The 17048-nt window shown below is 51.1% G+C and overlaps 1 protein-coding gene across 1 annotated transcript in view; it reads left to right on the top strand.

The window, feature by feature from the left end:
- The first annotated feature begins 277 nt into the window (after positions 1-277).
- The window catches only part of MYO1E (myosin IE), a 72754-nt gene continuing 55983 nt past the window's right edge, over positions 278-17048 (top strand). Inside the window, exons 1-2 of the mRNA XM_015420170.1 lie at positions 278-418; positions 16415-16558. Of these exons, the coding sequence (XP_015275656.1) occupies positions 278-418; positions 16415-16558 (285 nt within the window). The remainder of the gene's footprint in view (positions 419-16414; positions 16559-17048) is intronic.

Consider the following 17048-nt stretch of genomic DNA (forward strand, 5'->3'; position numbering starts at 1 on the left):
CCAACCATTCCTCTGTTGTAGGCAACCTCAAACTCTTCCACTTTTGCGCATATGGTGATCTCCATGAAACTTTCCCCAAACCTCAAGAAGATCCAGATCATTGTATGATGTATGAGGTCAGCTAAGACCAGTGCTCTCTCTTGCATCGAGTGCAAGAACGGCCCTTGGCACTTGTTCATCCTGTGTGTGTTTTTAGGTTACTTTTAAGGAGGCTTGCTGGGTTTTCCTTTAGCAGGTGAAGCGATGAAAAGCTATGGGTGCAGAGAGCTCCGTTGCTATGGGTGTGAAATGCAGGTGTGCAAACAAGGAAGGAGGCAAAGTCCGGTCTCCTTTGGTGTTGGCCGTGGCAACGGGCTGTGCAGAGCACAATCAAGCAGAACCAGGGCAGTTTGGGCGGCTGAAGATGCGACAGGATAACGTGAGGATACTCTGCAGGGGGAAGGCCCGACTGCTGGCTGTGGCCTTTGAAAGGTCCTTTTTGGATGTTCAGATGAGTTTCTTGCAACGTTCACAGAGGAAGTGCTGCTTGGATGCTGAGCTGTCAGGGGCACGGTCTGGGCTTGGGTGCAAATCCCGGGAGGATGGGGAAAGCATGGAATACAATACCAGTTGACAGAATCCAGCTTGTTGAAAATCTGAAGGGGACAGAACAAGTTCCCAGCCATGGAGCTCTGGGTTAGTGGTCGAACGTCTGCTTGGCATGCAGAAGGTCCCGGGCTCAATCCCCGGCATCTCCACTTAAAAGGACCAGGTAGCAGGTGATGCAAAAGTCCTTTCTCTGCCTAAGACCCTAGAGAGCCACTGCTGGTCTAAATAGACAAGAGTGACCTTGGGGATCCATCTCTTTGGCATGCAGAAGGTCCCAGGTTCAGTCCCCGGTGTCTCCAGGTTAAAAGGACGAGGCAGCCGGTGATATGAAAGTCCTTTCTCTGCCTGAGACCCTAGAGGACCACTGCTGGTCTAAATAGACAGGCATGACCTTGGGGATCCATCTGTTTGGCATGCAGAAGGTCCCAGGTTCAGTACCCGGTGTCTCCAGGTTAAAAGGACGAGGCAGCCGGTGATGTGAAAGTCCTTTCTCTGCCTGAGACCCTAGAGGACCACTGCTGGTCTAAATAGACATGACCTTGGGGATCCATCTGTTTGGCATGCAGAAGGTCCCAGGTTCAGTCCCCGGTGTCTCTAGGTTAAAAGGACGAGGCAGCCGGTGATGTGAAAGTCCTTTCTCTGCCTGAGACCCTGCAGAGCCTCTGCTGGTCAGAGTAGACAACACTGACTTTTTTTGTTTTGGTATTTTTGCATTTGTGTGTGCGCGCGTGTGCGTGTGTGCGCGTGCCTGGAAGTCATGGCGACCTCTGGTGACTCCTGCTTGGGTATGGAGGACATTCAGAGAAGTGGCTTGATAGCCTGCCTCTGCCTCCTGGCCCTGGTATTCCTTGGAGGTCTCTCATCCAAATACTTGCCAGGGTCGGCCCTGCTTAGCTTCCGAGATCTGATGGGACTGGGCTTGCCTGGGCTACCCAGGTCAGGCCTAGAAAGCACTGACTTTGATGGACCAAAGGTCTGATTCAGTAGAAGGCAGCTTTGTGTGAGTTTGGATGCAGATGGGAAGACCTCACAAGACAGAGGAGCCGTCTCTAGCTGTGCCAGGCAGGTTTCTGGTGCCGTGCCAGGCGCCTTGCCCTGCCCTCTGATCAGCAAAACTGGGATAAATGATCCATCACAACTTCATGCAAATTCATACTTGTTTGCCCAGTGCGTTCAAGTTGCATGGATACGGCTGTCCTTTGTGTGCTGCTGGAATTGCCCGGGTGCGGACTCCTTCACCCTTGTCAGGGCTTTTGATTCCTGGCAGGCGGCCTTTGCTGAGGCTTCAGACAGGAGGGGGTGGCCAGGAGCTTTCACCTTGGGGGCACGTCTTCGTGAAGGTTTCTTTCTGGTTCGATGGCATCTGCTGCCCGCCCCGTGGAGCCTGCTAGGTGTGTCCAATGCTCCCTCTAAGAAGTGGAGTCTTGTGAGCAAAAATTCTACTTTGAGACCTACTGGCATTAAAGTTGTAAGTGAGCGATTTGGCTACTGCATCAATTAGCTTGCTCTGAAGCCATCCTTCCTGAGCTGAGACAAGAATGTGTGAGCCGGAGGCTAAAAAGCTGTGAGCTAGCTCACACTAGCTCAGCTTAGAGGGAACGCTGGGTGCGTCTCCTGCTCTTCGGCAGCTTCCTACATTTAGCACCAGTGGAGGTAGCGTGCAGGGAGTTCCCGAGCTGACACATGCTCTGGATTAAGCCTTGGCCCAACAGCTGGGTGCAGGGGAGGGGGAGAGGGGAGAATTCTAGGCCGAGCCAGCCCAGTTTGGAAACTGTAATTACGTCGCTGGTGTCAGGCCGGAACCGTGGGTCTAATGAGCCCCATGAAATGCTGTGTGCAATTGTGAATGCGACCGCATTGTGGGCTGCTCCTGGTCACAGTGCTTCTTGGGGAAACTGCAACTCCAGTGGACAACGGCAACCTAGCAACGCGCCGGAGCTACAGACTCAGCAGTGACTCAGCGGCAGAGCTGGAATGAACACATTGCTGGCTTTGCTTCCTGCGCATCACCCTGGTTGCTTCTTGGTGCTGTTCCAAGTTGCCACTGGGTGGGCCCGGCCCTGCTCCAGTTCGCAAGCTCGAAGGAGGGCCAAGTCTGGGTGACTGCTGCTGCTGCCGTCCTGATTTGTGCCTTTGTGACGTAAGTGCGGTGGAAAAAGCCAACAGGTTCTGGCACTCGGAGGTGGCGCTCAGCAGGTTGAAGCGCATGCACATCCGAGGCCCGTGCCAAAGACACCTGCCTCAAGACCGGCTCCTTAAATTCATCTGGCGTTGATCCTTTGAGCTCTTGTGTCTGTTGGGGAAGAAAACCTCCTTCGTCATGGAGTCAAGCAGGCGTAGGTAATAAAACCAAGAGACGCCTGCCATTTTGCTTCTGCACATCAGTCTCTTTCTAAGAGCAGGACTTGGCTGGAAAGCTGAAGGTCGAAGTGGTTAAAACTGTTTCTGAGGTCCCTTGAAGGGGACCCTAAAGAGATACCCATCGTTGAGGCAGCCCTGATGGCTTGCTTTAGCCCACGGAAGATTTTAAGAGAAAAGCCTTCCCATTTCTAGAATGAAGCTTATTTTGAAGCTAGGAAAACGTCTGGTTAACAAAATAAAACCTTTTTTTTTTTAGCACTGGGTGAGAGTGAACACACTGAAATGAAATCCAGATAAAATGAAAGAATAGGAGGAGGAGGAGGAGACTGGATTTATACCCCGCCCTTCACTACCCAAAGGAGTCTCAGAGCAGCTTACAAACTCCTCTCCCTTCCCCTGCCCACAACAGACACCCTGTGAGGCAGGTGGGGTTGAGAGAGCTTTTGACAGAAACTGCTCTTTTCCAAGAACAACTCTTGTCAGAACTACGGCTTGCCCGGTTCTCCCAGATTAGAGTCCGCGCAATTAACCACTACACCAAACTGGAGGAGGAGGAGATTGGATTTCTACCCCGCCCTTCACTACCCAAAGGAGTCTCAGAGCGGCTTACAATCTCCTTCCCTTCCCCTCCCCACAACAGACACACCCTGTGAGGTAGGTGAGGCTGAGAGAGCTCTGACAGAAACTGCTCTTGAGTGAATAGCTGTGAGAGAACTACGGCTTGCTCAAGGTCATCCAGCAGCTGCAAGTGGAGGAGCGGGGAATCAAACCCAACTCTCCCAGATTAGAGACTGTGCTCCGACCCACTACACCAAACTGGCTCTGTGGAGGTGTTGTGGGCCATAGGAGTACTGGAGTAGGGACTGGCCATTTGTTCAGCTTGGAAGCTTGATTCCCCCCCCCCCCCGGGCCATGATGCCGCTGTTCTTCTCCCCCCTCAACAAACTGGCTGGCCCCGCTTGGCTCTCTTGCGGCCCACCTAGAGAGATGGCATGGCTCCTGCCCAGGTTGTTTTGCGAAAGGGAAATGGAGGCTTTGAGAGATGTGGTTGCTGTGTGGCTTGCCCGGAAGAGAGAGTCGGCGCATGGCAGGGGCTTGAATGACCCTCTTATCGCTATGGAACGTGGTGTTCCAGGTGCAACTGGGGGGCAATGAAAGCAGAGAAGGGGCCAGACAACCCAAATCTGGGAAAGAAAATCAGACTGCCGAGGTAACAGCCAAAGCCATTTGATTTCTCCCCCCACACACACACACACTCCAGGTGTCCTTTCGTGTGCCCGGAAAGAGAGAAACACAACCTTGTTAAGCACTGTGCTGGAGCTGTGGTCGATGGTTACAAAGTCTAGGCTTCAGATGTGGGGTTTAGAACACGTAAGTCCTGCTGTCTGTCGCTACAGCCTGGGTCTGTGGGAAGTCGGAACAGGTGGCCAGCCCAGAGGCTTCCCGTGGCTCGCCCATGGCACCCGGCATGCCTTGGTTCTCTTTGGGACCTGAAGGGGGTTCTGTGGTCTGAGTGGATGGGCCGAGAGCTCCCCAGGCCGAAATCCTGGCCTTTGTGGTGATGCTAACTCATGGTGGATGAACCTAGCTTAGCATCTGGTTCTGTAAGCCGTCTGTGAGGATGCCCGTACAAAGTGCTTCGGCATTTTTCTTCAGCTCAAGCTCCGTACCCAGGAATGAACTCTTCTAGTGCAGGCCTCTGAGTACCGAATGCCATGGACAGGTGGGGGGGGGGGGGGCAGCCTTCTTCTCATGCCTGGTGTGGATGCTTCCAGGAGGACCTGGGAGGCTGCTGTTTGGAAGCAGGATGCTGGATGCGAAGTTCCCCCAAGACACTGCTCGATACTCTTGGCTTAGGTGTTTCTGTTTCATGTGCCGCTGTTTGTTCAGAAACAAGCCCACTCACGGGAAGACCACAACCTGGAGTGTGCGGAGACGGAGCTTCTCTGCAAATGAGAATGGTGTGAGGCAGAAGCTGTGTATTTATGGTAGCGCGTGCATAACACACAGTGCATTGGCTGACAGTCCTGTGCAACCTGTAGCCACCCAAAGGAGCAACTGACGCCTCATCCAAATAAGCACCCGCCGGGTTGCTGGAGGGGCCGGGGAAGGTCTCCGGACTGGTTCAAGCTCTCTCACCAGGGGGCTGCCTCTTTCAGGCCTCATAAGGCTGGAGAGCCTGAGAAATTCTGCAGTAAAAAATTTATGGAGCAGTGTGGAACTTGGCTGGGTTTGAGGGGGTTTGGTTCGTGTCATTCCCCCCCCCCCTTGCCAGTTACTGGACCTTTCCTATTTTCTCTTCCTCCGTGTCACACAGATGCAGATTTGAATTTAGTTGAAATCTAGTGAAGATTTGAAAAAGGTTTGGGGGTGCAAGGGTTGGCAATATGGCTCAGCCGATTCTTGGAGGTGATGCGCTCCGGAGAGGTGTGGCGTTGCCAGGGGAGGGTTTAAGCCGCTTCCGAAGGTGCGCCCCTTCTGAGATGGCTCACAGCTTAGAGGCAGAACTTAATGTCTTACATGACAGGGGTCCTGGGGATGGCCTCTGGTGTGGCCAAGGGGGTCTGTGGCTTTTCCTAGAGCTCAAAACGAGAGACCAGAATGACCTCATACTTGTAAAGAGATTTTCAGAAGGGACCTTTGTATTTCAGCTCCTTCGTGCTCCTAATATTTGTCCTTTCAAACTCTAGTCTGTGTTCAACTGGAGAACTATTTGAAGTTTTCTGTAATAAAGGTGATACACTTGAAGATGAAGTGAACGTCCCCTGCCTTTGGAGTTGTGCCACCGTTCTTAAACATCAAGAATAAAAGTACTTTAGATGGAGGGAAAAAACAATGTGCCTCTTTTTTAAAAAAAGAAATCAATTTGTCTCGCACTTAAATGTATTTGTTCACATTTTGCGGGCCTTTCTCTGTTCTCGTCCATCTCCGGGTGATGCGGATTACGTAATGTGCCAATTGGATCGCTGCCAGGGACCTCACCAGTGCGCCTCAGGGAAATGGGAGGCAAACATGTTGTTGTGATACCCGGTGTTTCCTGACAGCTGTGATGCAAACTTTCCTTTGCAGTTGGAAGATCCAGGAGCAGCACGGCTGGTAGAACGCTCTATTTGTTACCTTGTCCCCGCACAGCTGAAGCAAGACAGGGAGCTGTGCAGGGTGTCTGTGAACAGTCTATGCAGAATGGGTAGTAGAGAGAGAGAGAGAGACCATTTTGGGTGGAGCTGCCTGATGCTGACTTGGACCCTTGGCCCATCTTACTCCAGGTCATCTCTTCAGCCTGGCCACACCCCTCCATGGTTGCTACCTGCTACCCGGGCATATCCTTTGATAGGAAATGCTGAGGATTGAACCTGGGAACTTTTGAGCCAAGGCTCTCTCTGTTCAATTTTGCTTGTAGCCTGCCTTCTGTACTCCGAGAATAACAATTTGTTCTGTCGTGACTTGGATAGCCCAGGCTAGCTGGATCCCGTCAGATCCTGGAAGTTAAGCAGGGCTGGCCTTGGCTAGTATTTGGAAGGGCAACCTCCAAGGAATACCAGGGCCGTGATGCAGAGGCAGGGAATGGCAAACCACCTCTGGAACATCTCTTGCTTTAAAAACAAGTCTAGCTTGCCAACTAGTGGTATATAATGCTAAAGAGCTAGAACGTCTTGCTGCCTGACAATCTTGGGATTTCCTGGCTATTCTGTACACAATGCCATATGGTAATTATTAACAATTTTTTGTCATCTTCCTTCCGAGTAGGGTGAGGAATGGAATATGTAGATAATCTACAAAGAGGCCATCTTATCACAAGGGCCCTATGTTATCCATGACTCGCTGTTCTGCCTGTCTGCTGTTGCACCAGGGTCCAATCAGAGTGTGCATGCAGTACGGCAGATCCAGGTGCAAAGCCCTTCTCTTCAAACACCCATCATTGTTTTCATGCCTTTGTTCCTCCCAGAAGGTGGTCCATGGCTCGCCTTTCCTCATTTTACCCTCACAAGAACCCTGTGAGGTTGCTTAGGCGGAGAGAGATCTGGGCTTTCACACCAGTGTTCCCTCTAAGCTGAGTTGATGTGAACTAGCTCACAGTTTTTTAGCTTCCAGCTCACACATTTTTGTCTTCGTTCAGGAAGTCTGGCTCCAGAGCAAACTAATGGATGCAGCAGCCAAATCGCTCACTCACAACTTTAATGCCAATAGCTTACAAAGTAGAATTTTTGCTCACGAGACTCCACAGCTTAGAGGGAGCATTGTTTCACACATGCAAAATAATGCACTTTCAACCCACTTCCAATGTATTTTGCTGGCGGATGTTTGCAAGTGGGTTTCGCTGTTTCATACAGTAAAATCCATTTGCAGAGTGCACTGAAGAAAGATTGAAGGTGCATTATTCAGTGTGTGTGAAAGGGCAAGGGACTGGCCCACCGTCACCCACTCGCTGCAGAGATCTGAGCTCGAGTCTCACCAGTCTGAGTGTCCACCCATTGCACTGCGCTGTCATTCTGGCTGGCCTGGGGCAAGTATTGGCCCGTGGCCCACCTGATAGAATTGTTGGGAGGATCCGCTTTGTTAGAACTGTGATGGGGGACGTTGTGGCAGCCGTGCAGCTGCAGTTTTTGTCCGTGGGTCTTGTCCAGGGGAATTTCCTGGTGGATTGTGTCCTTCCCCCAACCCTGCATTGAACCTGCCCATCCCTCCCATTCTCCTGCTTGGGCTTGCAGCTCTGTCTTCCCGCTCCCCTCCCAGATTGTAAAAGTGACTTAGAAAGGGGCAGTTAAAGGCAGAGAGGAAGAATGCAGGTATGAAGGAGCAGAAGGAGGCCAGCGTTTCCAGCCACGGAACTGGAGGGACTGGAAAGTCCCGCTTGAAGAGAAACGGAGTCTTCTGCCTCTCTTCTATCCAGAGGTCAAAACTTTCCACAGCTGCGTGCCTGGCAGCCCCTCTTCTTTGACTTGCGGGACACGAACTGGTGTGCTGTTTTGTTTTGGCACGAGACGGAAATCTGATGAGAAAAGTGACCTGGTTGAAAACAAAGTTTGAGTCGAGTGGCACCTTTAAGACCGACAAAGTTTTATTCAAGGTACGAGCTTTTTCGTGTACACACACGTCTTCAAAAGTTCTTGCACCCAAAAGCCCATACCTTTAATTAAACTTTGTTGTCCTTAAAGGTGCCAGTCGACTCAAACTTTATTCTGCTGCTTCAGACCAACACGGCGACCCACCTGGTTGAAAACAGATACGGTTGGTCGTGTGCTGCCATTCCAGGGCAGTGTGAGAAAGCTCAAACTGCTGGGCAGAACCCCTGCTTCCTGAGAGCATCCGCTTCCCCGTTCTGGTCACACAGCAAAGTGTATTTCTAATAATAAAGCTTAGCATTTATATAGCACATGGTGCAAGGGAAATAGCCATCCTTACAAAACAGCCCTGTAGGTTAGGCTGGTAGCACTGCACCTGTCATAAAGATGGATGACATTTGGGGTTGAGAACTCAGATTGCAAACCTCTGCGTACTTCCTGTCTGCTCTCCTCTGGCCATATCCTCTGCTGGCCTTTGGACACCCCTCCACACCATGGGTACCCTTATTTCTGCAGTGGGGAAGTGTGTATGATCAACATGGCCAGGTGGGTTAGGGACCTCTGGTCCCGTAGATGAGAAGGATTGGGTCACTAGAATCTTTTGGTAGGATTGCCTGAGAGCAGGTCATCTCGCCTCCATATCTGGCACCACAAAGGGTTTTATGGGAAACGGTTGCTCCTAATGAAAGGCACAGACAAAACATTTAGGGAACAATTCCGACTATAATATGGCTCTTGTAAGGGTGATCTTAAGCGCAGATTGTTTTTGCAGCTGACGCAATTTGAGGGATATTGGCGCTTACTTTGGCCTCTTTGGGGAATTCTTTGGAACACGAAACCTCCTGCGAGATCAGCTTTGTCCATTCAGGCGGGCTTTTACGGGAACTTGCGCTTTTTGCTCCCTGCAGTATCAGAAATGGCTTTTCCTGTGCCTGTGAATAGGGATGGCTATGAGCCAGCTAGGTATGTAACCAGCCCAGAGGATGAGTTTTCACGTGATTAAAATCCCCAGTTGCTGCTGAGGGACCTTGGCTTGTGAATGGGCCCACACGGTTTGGTTGGCCAGCGTGGAAATTCTCGTCATGTTCCTGGGATCAGACCCCTTGGCCTGCACCTGAGCTTGGGTTGCCACCTCTGGGATGGGAAGCACCTGGAGATTTGGGGGGGCGGAGCTTTGGGGAGGGGAGGGGCCTCAGCATGGAGTAACACCGTAGAGTCCACTCTCCAAAGCAGCCATTTCCCCCAGGGGAGCTGTCTCTTTGGTTGGAGCAAGTTGTGTCAGGCTCAGTTCCCATTGCCTGGCCACTTAAAACTTGGTCTTTGGTCACAAGCAGTTCTCGAAAGAGCTCTCTCAGCCCCACCTGCCTCACAGGATGTCTGTTGTGGGGAGAGGAAGGAAAGGAGATTGTAAACCGCTCTGAGACTCTGAGTGAAGGGCGGGGTATAAATCCAATCTCCTCCTCCTTCTTCTGCCATGACTGGGACGCCCCTGAGGGACTCCAAATGATGCTCAGGACAGTTTCAGCATTGCCGGACACTGAGACCCAAATATAGCTTCTCCAGGGGAGCCAAGGAGTGTTCTCCCGCAGCTTTCTGAGAGGGAAAGCTTGGTTATCAAACACGAAACATCTCCAGATCCTTCCCTTTGTTCCGAACTTGTGTTTAGACACAATATTTATGTTCCTTACTTGAAAAGCCCCTGGAGGCTTGCCTCCGCAGCATCCGACCTCCCGTTGGGGAGTGCTGTTTGAGCTGAGGAAGAAAAGAAACAATGGCCATCGGAACAGGACCCGGTTCCCTTTGTAATGTAAGAGGATACCTGCTGGGTGAACCGTCAGATGTGTCCTGGATGAACAAAAGGCTTTGTTTTAGCTGGGGGGGGGGGGGGGGGTTGCCAGGGGAGTATCAGTCCAGCCACCTGTTGTATCCTTACAGGGCAACTCTTAAAGAATCATAGAATCATAGAGTTGGAAGGGACCTACAGGGTCATCTAGTCCAACCCCCTGCACAATGCAGGAAATTCACAAATACCTCACTCCAGATACACTCACTCCAGTGACCCCTGCTCCACGCCCAGAAGATGGCAAAAGAAAACCTCCAGGCCAAACTGGCCTGGAGTAAAATGGCTTCCTGACCCCAAAGTGGCGATCAGCATTTCCCTGGGCATGTAAGAAAGGGCCACAATGAGAACTAAGCCCTGAGGTAACCCTTCCTGCCCTCCCTTCTCGTGATCTGCCCAAGTTCACAGAATCGGCATTGCTGTCAGATCCAGCCTCTCTCTGAAAACCTCCAAAGAAGGAGAGCCCACCACCTCCCGAGGAAGCCTGTTCCTCTGAGGAGCCACAATTGGATGGAATTTGCGAAGGGCAGGATTTGGGGAGGGGTGGGACCTCGGAACTTACAATGCCACAGAGTCCACCCTCTGAAGCAGCCCTTTTCTCCAGGGGAACTCTTCTCTGTAGATAGGGATAGATGGAACACGATGTCTGGGGCAGTGACGCTCTCCGTCTTCTTGGTGCCTGGGGGGCAAGGGTGGGAGGGCTTCTGGAGTTCTGGCCCCGCTGGTGGACCTCCTGATGGGCTCTGGATTTCGGCCACTGTGTGACACAGAGTGTTGGACTGGTTGGGCCATTGGCCTGATCCAACATGGCTTCTCTTATGCTCTTATGTCTGGGGCGGTGATGCTCTGTCTTCTTGGTGCTTGGGGGGCAAGGGTGGGAGGGGTTCTGGAGTTCTGGACCTACTGGTGGACCTCCTGATGGGCTCTGGATTTTGGCCACTGTGTGACACAGAGTTTTGGACCGGTTGGGCCATTGGCCTGATCCAACATGGCTTCTCTTATGCTCTTATGTCTGGGGCAGCGATGCTCTTCTTGGTGCGGGGGGGGGGACAAGAGTGGGAGGGCTTCTGGAGTTCTGGCCCCGCTGGTGGACCTTCAAGGTTCTGCTAGCTGGAAATGGCCACTAGTGTTTGCCTGTGTGTGTTAAGTGCCATAGAAATGTGCTTTGCCTTTCCCCCTTTATGCTGTGGCGGCAAAGTAGGGTTGCCGTTCTCTAGGTGGTACCTGGAGAACTCCTGCTCTTATTTATTCATATGATTTGTATCCCGCCCTCCCCGCGGAGGCAGGCTCAGGTGTCGTCTGTGTTTTGGTGACAACTCAGCCCATAACTTTGGGTGATCTGGGCAAGATGTTAAATAAGATTGGGGAAAGCACTGTTCCCTGGGGCACTCCAGAAACTAGCGGGTGCCTTCTGGACAGCTGCTCCCCAACAGCCACCCTTTGTCCCCGACCCAGAAGGAACGAGGAGAGCCATCGCAAGGCAGACCCCTGAATCCCGGTGTCAGAGAGGCAGTGGGTCAGTAGTTGGTAGCTGACAATCTCGAACGCTGCCAACAGGTCTTTTTCTCCAGACAACCAAGATCGGTTCCCTTGGAGAAAATGGTTGCTTTGGAGAACGGATTGTATGACATTATACCCTGCTGAGGTCCCTGCCTTCCAGTGTTGTCTGCTGGATGATGAGGATGATGATGATGATTTTAAAAAGCCGGAAGCAGCGTTGTTGGATGTCTATGTGCGTCCACCTGCCTAAACTCTGAAGAAACAGAGGCTAGAGGCCCGCTTACGTTCTTGAGAACGAGGGCTTGGTGGAGTGTGTGGAACAGCGGTCGAGGCATTTGCCGATCGAGTCCGGCTTTTCTTTTGTTGTTTGGTTGTTCCACAGGCTTATGATCTGACCCGCTTTACCCTCTGACCAAAATAATATTTGTGGGTCGCAGATGGCTTCCTGTGACTCAGGAACTTGGCTGAACTATTCGTGTCTCCGAGTTGCAGTCATTACATCCTCCCTAGTCTTGAGGCAGGGCATGCCGAAGGGGGGGAAACATTGAACTTTAGAGGAACAAAGGCCTTGGGGAAGAGTAGGACACTCCCCTGTGGCACAGCGGATGGTGGAAACCGGACTGCCATCTGAGCAAAGCACCTCTTCAAGGAGGGCAAAGCCCCCCACGTTGTGCCAGACCAGTGCGGTGTGGGGAGGTTACAACCATACAAAGCTGGATTACAATATATATACAGGATGTGTTCTACAGTTACGGGATCAGTGCCAGGGGGTGATGTGGACAGCAAAGCATCCCTTGGCGTGTCCTACCAGGGCACTTCTGACCATCCTCCAACGGTGGAACTTCTGTCTGCCGGGGCGGCTCTTGGAGCCAGTGTTGTGCCTAAACCCTCCCTGTCCGTTGCTTCAGGCCCTGCTACCACAGAGTGGGGTGGAGGGTCCTTCTGGCATCTCTGCCCTGATGCCCTTTGCCAGGTCAGCTCTTTCCTTGTTGATCAGAGCCGTGCAGTAAGACTGCCAACCTCCAGGTGACACCTGGAGATTTCCTGCTATTACAATTGATCTCCAGACGACCAAGATCAGTTCCCCTGGAGCAAATGGCTGCGTTTGAAGGGTGGGCTCTCTGGCATTATTTCCCGCTGATACCCCCCCTCCCCAGGCTCCACCCCCCCCCAATCTCTGGGTCTTTCCCAATGGAGAGCTGGCGACCCTTCTTTTTTTTCCTGTGCAGCTTTTATGTTCTCACAGCTACTCATTGGGGTGGCTCAATTTTTAAAATCTTGGCTTTAAATCAGATTATCTTTGTGCCTTAACTCTGCTTTGAGAACCTCGTTCTGTAGTCTCCCCATCTCGTGTTTTGTCAGGTTGCATACTGATGACCTCCTCTGACACTCCCCCACCGGGTAAGACTTGGTCTCCCACAGGGAGGGATGCTATTGGCTGATAACGCATTTTACCTTTGGACTCTCTCATCCCTTCCACTCCTTCGTTTTGTTCTGAGGAAGGAGTGTCTCGCCTGCCTCCAAATAATCTCTAAATTGAGGCACCGTTTGAACACCGAAAGACAGACAATGTGTGCATGTGAAGACAGGAAGCTGCCTGATACTGAATCAGACCTTTGGTCCATCAAAGTCAGTCTTATCTTCTCAGACTGGCAGCAGCTCTCTTGGGTCTCAGGCAGAGAAAAGGTCTTTCCCATCACCTTTTTACACTGGAGAGGCTGGGGACTGAACCTGGGACCTTCTGCATGCTGGGCAGATGCTCTACCAGTTTCGGCTGTACGTTGGCCTAAAAAGGGAAAGCTTGTAGACCTTCAGACAGCCTCCACCACAGTCTAGCGTTGCCAGGTTTGCCCTGGCCATCGGCTGGAGATGGGAAGGGTAGGGTGCCAGATCCAGGTTGGGAAACTCCTAGAGACCTGGGGATGGAGCCTGGGGTGGGCAGGGACCTCAGTGGGGCACAATGCCCCAGAGTCCACCCTCCAAAGCATCCCCTTTCCCCAGGGGAAACTGATCTCTGTAGTCTGGAGATGCGCTGTGATTCCAGGGGGTCCCCAGGCCCCACCTGGAGGCTGGCATCCCAGTGACCACAACCATGCTCTGCCCGTTCTTAACTAGGCCATAGCTGCCACTACCGAATGGGCACGTACCGAGCCCCTTTTCCAGGTAACGCTCTTATTACCCAACAATGCTTGCTTGATGTATCGCAGTGCCGCCCACAAAGGGAAGGGCAAGGTTTCTGGGGGGAACACCACTGAGCGCTCTTCCTGCTTCGTTCTGTTTCCTTGTTTAGACTTGGCCATGTGTGGATGTTTCCCATGCTCGCCGGCATCCAGGGCACATCCTTTTGGTTGCTGTGATTTTTAAAAGAATTTCTGTCGCTCGGTAATGTTTATTGATGGGGAAATCATCTCTGGAGACTCGGTCCCTGCCCTGGGCAATGGCTTGGAGGATGAGAAGGAGGTTCAAAGGATCTCCTGACATGGTGTTTGTGCCGCAGCCTCTTCTTTTCCTCTTTTCCTGGGGATCAAAAGGCCAGACAATTGGGTGTCTGTTTCCAAAATCGACTGTGCTTTTTTTGCTTCCTGAAAACATCAAAATGCCCTTTTTCTTGCTTCTCTGGACACATCTTGGGAGTGATTGGTTTGTCAGCCTGCCCATCAGTTGAGAAAATCATTAGGAACTTTCATGAGGAGCCCCTGTTTTTGGAGGCTGGCTTTCTGAGGGCTGTTCCCTGATTCTGGGTGTCTGTCCCACTGGTGGTCCTTCTGGGGCCACCGCTGTCATGATTGAAGCCAAGTCAGTCCCAAGTGGCTTCCTCCCTGCAGGGATTCGGCATGTTGCTCACATAGCAAAGCAACTTTGGGAAAGAGCAAAGTGGGAATCAGGGGATACCTGGTGTTATGTATTGGGATTGAATCATCCCTGATTGAATCACCCCAGAGATTGGCTGGGCTCGGAGCACAAGAACAATAGCCTGCCAGGATTCTGAAAGTAACCAGTCAAGTAGTAATGTTATGTGAATAGCCTATCGCTGGGAGTGGGGTGTGTTTGGGTGTGGCGATTGCATGCTATTTAACAGAGCTGAGGCTCTGGAGTCTTGTCTTGTGCTGGCTGAAATCACAAATAAAGTAGAACTGATTACTAGACTCGAGCCTGCTCATCCATGGAACCCACTATTTAACACCTAGGAAGAGGGCACTTAACATAACATTGCTTTGATGCTCCAGGAACAAACACGGATGCACAAGGTACTCAGTTTTGAAGCAAAAGGGGAGAGAAGCCTCTGTGTGCAAGTTGCCCTGCTTAACCTAGGCCAACACCCTTCTTGGTGCCCACCAAGTGTTTTTGCACAGTGGCTGGGGCCGGGTGGGGCTCCTGCCCAGCAGGGCTTATGAGTAGCCACTGGAGATCAGATGGCATGTGCACATGAGAATAATGTTGTTTCAGTGGCAACTGTCACTGCAGTGCTGGTTTTTACTCCTTCTCGCTCCTCTTTCCCAGTGTTTTTAAAATTACCAGTTTTCCCCTGCAGCTCTTTTGAGGTTGCGTCCAGCCCCCTGTGTCAGAATTCCAAAGGTGTCCACCATCTCAAAAGGTCTGGGGACCTCTGACCTAGCCTATTCTCCCCCCACCCCAGCACTGTGCTTTTTACCAGGGGCTGGTGACGCTTTTGTATTCTGCATGTGCAGAGGAAGAAGAAGAGAAGAGATTGGATTTATACCCCACCCTTCACTACCCAAGGGAGTCTCAGAGCGGCTTACAAACTCATTTCCCTTCCCCTCTCCGTGAGGTAGGCGGGGCTGAGAGAGCTCTGACAGAAACTGCTCTTTTTCAAGGACAGCTCTTGTTAGAATTGTGGCTTGCCCAAGGTCATCCAGCAGGTGCAAGTGGAGGAGTGAGGAATCAAACCCGGTTCTCCCAGATTAGTCCGCGCTCCTAACCATTACACCAAACTGTAATTCTGACATACTGAGAGTTGCCTTGAACGCCCCATTGTGGCAGAAGGATAGCCTTTGAAAATGTTGTTCACCCAGAGCTCTGCCCACATGTGAATGGGGCTCTGTGGAGTATGTAAGTCTGTGAAATGGGGTAAAGTTTGAGTCCACAGCGGCCCCTTTAAGACCAGCAAAGTTTTATTCAAGGTATGAGCTTTCGTGTGCACACACACACTTCCTCAGATATGTTGCAATGGAAGTTATCAGTCCATACATAGTTAGAGGGTGAGCAGCAAATTAGCATACAACATAATGAAGATGCTTTAACAGATGGGAGAACCAAACAGGAATAACAAGCTAAGTTTATATGGTCACCATTTGTTAGGATTTAATTCTGGGGGAAACACAGTGAAGCAAATAAATATGCCAGAATTGGAGACTGATATGTTAATGTATCCTTCTTAATTGTGCATTGCTAAGAGTAATTAACTGAGAACTTGTTGTTACGCTCCACCTGTCTCCTCTCAAGCATGGAGGCAATTAACAGCATCCTATTCTTTGAGGTGCAGCGTTATGTCTCCTCTGTCACCAGACCAGAGAAAGACATTTCAATCTGCCATTCTAAATGACACTACATTCTAATATTCATTGCATTACATCACAACCATTCCAATCTACTATCCTAAATAAGAAATGCACTATCACGTATAGCCCTTCTTGGTGAGAATACAGGTGTAAGGACTGAACATTACAGAAGCGGCTATGTGCCTGAGGGTCACTCCACACACACTACAGCTTCCATTGAACCTTAGTGGCCTGGGCTTGTGTAGAATGTGGGTTTGCGTCAGTGTTTGTGGTTTGTTGGATGGCTTCTCCTTTTTGCTACTGTCTGTATGAGTGGAGCGTGTTTACTTTGCCTTTTGGCTTCTGTTCAAGCGTCTGGGCTGATGCAGGGAGGACAGTTGAGGGGCAAAAGAACAGTGCTTTTTAAAGCCCTTTGCTTGTTTCTGAGCCTGCCGGCCTCCATGGGAACAGAATTCTGTCCCCCTTCCCCCGAGTGTGTTCTTGCCATAGTGGCTTTTTTTCACCCGTGATTTCCTTTTTTCACCCGTGATTTCTTTCTGCAGGGGAGCAAAGGGCATTACCGGTACCACTGGCAGAGCCACAATGTCAAGCACAGTGGTGTGGACGATATGGTGCTCCTTTCCAAGATCTCGGAAGATTCCATCGTGGAGAACCTGAAGAAGCGATACATGGATGACTTCATATTTGTATCCTTTTGGGACAGTTGTTTCACTGGGGCCACTGAAACTTGGGATCCCCCCTGGGATCTCTCTCTTTCACACCCTTATGAGTGTAAGGGACACAGAACAGGTTTCCCCCCCAGTTTGGGGGAGATGAAGAAGATAATTCTCTGAGGATGTGACTGGCCTTCCTTGCAGGACGTGTCTCTTTTGCTCAGGATAGAGGGAAGGCATACAGGGGGGCTCACAGCTTGAGCTTTCCCCACTGGATTCCCACAGTGGGCACAAGGCTTTGGAATAGGTTCCATTGCCAAAGTACTTTCTGACGTTTTCTGCTATTCCTCTTTCTTGACTGATCGTAGGAATTAATTCTGCTGTGATGAATTACCTAGCTTTTTGTAGATGTGCACACAAACACACAAGATCTCTCTCTCTTACTGGCTCCACACACACACACACACACACACAGAGCGAGAGAGAGAGAGAGAGAGAGAGAGAGAGAGAACATGTGCGTTTG

The sequence above is a fragment of the Gekko japonicus genome, unplaced genomic scaffold, assembly GCF_001447785.1.
Source record: "Gekko japonicus isolate JY-2015 unplaced genomic scaffold, Gekko_japonicus_V1.1 scaffold369, whole genome shotgun sequence".
Taxonomy (NCBI): domain Eukaryota; kingdom Metazoa; phylum Chordata; class Lepidosauria; order Squamata; family Gekkonidae; genus Gekko; species Gekko japonicus.